The following is a 4,532-nucleotide window of genomic DNA, read 5'->3' as shown; positions in this document are numbered from 1 at the left end:
AGAGAAACCCTGTCTCGAAAAACAAACAAAACAAAACAAACAAACAAAAAAAAAGCCACCCCCAAATAATAAGGTTTGGGAGATTTGTTTATTTTTGTGTTTTTGTTTTCCCAAGACAGGATTCCTTTGTGTAGCCCTGGCTGTCCTGGAACTCACTCTGTAGACCAAACTGGCCTCCAATTCACAGAGATCCACTTGCCTCTGCCTCTCTCAAGTGCTAGGATTGAAGGACTGCATCACCATTGGTGGAGGGGGTGTGCAGGTGTATCTGATTTAAGAGTAGTCTCACAATGGAACCTAATTGGAATATGGCAAAGTTTCTGACATAATAGTTAGGAACTGACAGAAGTGACGTTTGGGGGTCTTTCACAGTCTCCTGCCATTTTAGACTAACTACCATTCCCTTTAAGATCCTGCACTTCTGCCCACTAGAACTGTTCACCAGTGTGAAGATTCCATTTTTCACCAAGAGCCTATTACACTAAACATGGTTAGGCACTGGAGTGAATGGATGCATATTACAGGCATTTAATAAATGTAGACTTTTAATCTAAAAGCACACATACACAGACTTGGTTTATATCTAGAATTTAAAGAAATTTTAAGCTGTACAGAGAGTAATGAATTATTTATCAGGCCTCTAAGATCACAAAGTTGAAATGCTGAGGATACAACAGTATTCAATTACCAGGGTATTGTCCCATGGAGGCTTCAAGGCAATACACCTGTTGGTTGATTCAATATGTGTTTCAAGCAATTTATGGTGCATAGCAATCAATTTCCTATATACTCAAATTTGTTGGCAAGTATTTAACATTTCTTTCAGAACAACATTTATGCAAAGAAATCAAGGATTTAAAAAAATAAGAATTTAACTCAAATGAACTGTTAATATAGTGATCAAATGCCTTCTAACTGAGAGGGTGGTGGCTTTGTCCCCCACCCTACCGAGTAGATCCATTTGCCATTCCTCCCTCGAGTTACATTCCCTAGGATGTGTGTGTGTGTGTGTGTGTGTGTGTGTGTGTGCATGTGTTCTATCACTGAGCTACACTCACTCTAGCCAGGGCTGTTTTTTAAGCCGGGACACCACTGAGAGGGAATGAAAGATGATATTATCTCCTGAAAACATCACTTTTTCATGTTTGTCATAAGTTCTCATGAATTATAATGGACAAGGGCAAAAATCCATCTGATTTTGTAAAATGGGACATGAAACGTGAAAACAATTTCTAACAGTATTGGCCTTAATGGAGGCCATTGAAGTATGAGGGTTCTGAACTCGGGATAAAGTGGGGTGGAGTCAGCAGGCACTGTGCTTTAGAATAGACTTTCCATGTCTTTATCTTGTCAGTGTTAAAGGGTTTGAATCATTTGCATATTGAGCTTTGATTTTTGTCTACCTCCTCACTTTCTGCTTATCTACGGAAGGTAGAGACCTCGATGCTCACAACACAAAAATAACAGCAATACATTTCTCAGAGGGATATATATTGGCCACCTCCTGAAATATCATGAGTGATAATCTTGTGTTCTCTGCCTGAAAACAAAACAACCAAAAAACGCTGCTTCTGCAATAACACCAGTGGTGAAAAGGTATTTTTTAAAAAAGTAAAATTCCCCCTAAAACGTTGTGCCCTGACAAAGACTATAAGCTGCTTGAGGGAATGCACTCAACGTTATAAGTCCATGTCCAAAATGCTAGCAATTTATAATCTAAGAACTACTGTAATCTACTGACTGTAAAACCCAGTCACTCTCTAGTTTATTCATTCTACAGTATTTATCACTGTCAGAATGATTGTACGTGTTTATATTCCTCTCCAGCATCTGTGTACACTTACTATACACAGATGGATGATTAAAATGTGCTGGCTGAATTTCTTTTTTTTTTTTTTTTAAAAAGATTTATTTATTATATGTAAGTACACTGTAGCTGTCTTCAGACACACCAGAAGAGGGAGTCAGATCTTGTTACGGATGGTTATGAGCCACCATGTGGTTGCTGGGATTTGAACTCCGGACCTTTGGAAGAGCAGTCGGGTGCTCTTACCCACTGAGCCATCTCACCAGCCCTGAATTTCTTAACAATAATCAGTGATGGCCACCTTTCATCACACACAACATGCCTCAAGAATATATAAATCGAGGTCAGAGGAAAGTATTTGTGATCTCTCAAAACCTCGGGAGGAACCTATTATATGAAGGGAATACCCATGGGTGTTCTCCACATTTTGTCATCTGGCAATGCAGAACCGTCCACAGGAGAGCAAAATGGGACTTTCAATAGGACATTTCTCACCTGCATGGTGAAGGGGGAAGTCGAATCTAGTTTAGTTAGTAAATTTAGCGCCAAGAACCCTCGCTCCCACCAGGCAAGGCAGCACTCAGCTCCTGAGCGGGCACACACTGTGGGCACACTGGATGGGCACCCCTCAATCCCACCTTCCCAGTCGCGGTCTCCTTCTGTGGGAAGGAGCTCTCCCCCTGCTGGCGAGGCTGGGCCAGGGCCGCACCCTCTGGATCTGGGGGCAGCCCGCACACAGAATCCCCCCAGCGTTGGTGCAGTGTGGGTCCCTTGCTCACCTCCGCTGCCGAACCTGCTACTGTCGCCCGCTTTGTTGAGGGCACTGCTGGAGCAGCCCATCGCTCAAAGCGCAGTCACCTGCCCAACCCCACACAGGTGTCGATCGCAGGTCGTGGATGCGATGCTCACCGCAAACCTAGCGGCTGAAGTTTCTCCAACTACGTGATCTTGCTTTCCCAAGAGCTCAAGGTGCAGGCACGCCTAGCGGAGTTCTGGCTACGGGGTGCGCACCTGGAGGGGCTAGCGAGAGACGGTGAATAAAGCCGGAGAGGACAGAGTGGCAGACAGCTGGAGGACCAGTAGGTAAGAGAGAACAGGGGCAATTAAAACAGAGGAACCAGCTGTACAGGAGGAGTAGGGCGCCGGGAAGGGAAACGGGGAAAAGCTCCGGAGATGAGATGGGGAACAAGGCGAAGTGCTGGGAGGGATAGGGTGAACAATCGTCCCTAAATAGCTGGGGGGAGGAGGGGCGGCGGCTGCAGCCAGAGGCAATTGATTGGTAGACTAGATGTGCGGTGACAGCTTTATCCTCTTACATAACTCGAACACAGTTACCACAAGGAAGTTCAACAACGAATACCAAACCTGCCCTCCACAGTCAGCTCCAAGCTCTTGTCTTGGTGCATTCAGAACTACACCTATCTCTCTGGTGTCCTGCTTCTGTTTTGTTTGCTTCCATCTGGAGCAGTTCCCCTAATCATGCTTTGTCTTTTTAATTAATTTTTTAAATTACTATTTTTATTTTTTTCTTATTTGAGAGGGGGTCCATACACAGTCCTAGTCCTGGCTGTCTTGAAATTCATTATGTAGACCAGTTTGGTCTCAAATTAATTTTTTTTGTTTTGTTTTGTTTTTCGAGACAGGGTTTCTCTGTGTAGTCCTGGCACTGACTCTATAGACCAGGCTGGCCTTGAACTCAGAAATCCGCCTGCCTTTGCCTCCAAGGTGCTGGGATTAAAGATATATGCCACCACTGCCCGGCCTGCCCCCGCCTCTTGAGTGCTGAGATTAAAGGTGAGCACTATCGTGTCAGGCCATTAAATTTTGTGTCTGAGTGGTTTGGTATCACATGTGTACATAGTGCCCACAGAGACCAGAAGAGGGAGTTGGAGTCTCTAGAACTAGAGTTACAGATGGTTGTGAGCCTCTATGTGGGTGCTGGAAATCTAACCTGGGTCATCTGGAAGAACAGCAAGTGCCCTGAAGTGCTGTGCCACATCCCCGCCCCTTGCTTTGTCTTCAATGGCTTTAATGTTCAGAACAGGCTATGTGTCCTTATTGAACATCTTTTTGTTTTGGTTGTTTGATTTGTTCAATGTTGTTTTCACGTGATGAAGTTTGACCGTAGTGATCCACACCAGAGCGCCCTGATCCTAGGAAGTTACAGTAGTGCTTACTGGGATTCTCCCCCGCAGAGTTGATACTGTATGCATTGTAGTTTAAGGGGTGAGACTGGTAGGCCAAGTAAAGTCCTGTTTCCCATCAAACTCTTACAGCTACTTTTATCCTATCATCTCTAACTTGGATCAGTTATGACCATTATGGAATGGTGACTTTCTACTCATATTATTCCTTCTACATTTGTTAATTGGCATTTTACCTTAAGGAAGCACTTTCCTTTATGCTCCCTTTATTGATTTACACCAGTAGATACTCACAAACTCTTAATTATCCAGGGTGCTTCATTATCATCTGTATTAGTTTGCTGGGGGTGCTATAACAAAACACCATAGACTGAGCTCCTTGAACAACAGAAATGTGTTTGCTCACAGTTGGAGAGTTTAGAAAACAGACCCAGGATGGTGTCTTTCCTTGACTGACAGATGGCTTTCCTTTCAACACGTCTTCTGTATGTCTGTCTTAATACTACCTTTTATAAGACTATAGAACTATTGGTTTGGGTAATCATCATTTAACATTAAATGCATTTTTTTTTTTTTTTTTT

General features: G+C 43.6%; 1 protein-coding gene across 1 annotated transcript in view; it reads right to left on the bottom strand.

Annotated features, from left to right (window-relative positions):
* Positions 1-2,748, bottom strand: part of Erich5 (glutamate rich 5) — a 19,260-nt gene extending 16,512 nt beyond the window's left edge. The window contains exon 1 of the mRNA XM_021217412.1: positions 2,587-2,748. Coding sequence (XP_021073071.1) covers positions 2,587-2,647 — 61 coding nt within the window. The 5' untranslated portion in view covers positions 2,648-2,748. The remainder of the gene's footprint in view (positions 1-2,586) is intronic.
* Between the last annotated feature and the right edge of the window lie 1,784 nt (positions 2,749-4,532).

The sequence above is a fragment of the Mus pahari genome, chromosome 17 (assembly GCF_900095145.1).
Source record: "Mus pahari chromosome 17, PAHARI_EIJ_v1.1, whole genome shotgun sequence".
Classification (NCBI taxonomy): Eukaryota; Metazoa; Chordata; class Mammalia; order Rodentia; family Muridae; genus Mus; species Mus pahari.
The sequence above is the reverse complement of the archived record's forward strand: the minus strand, read 5'-3'. Positions and strand labels throughout refer to the sequence as shown.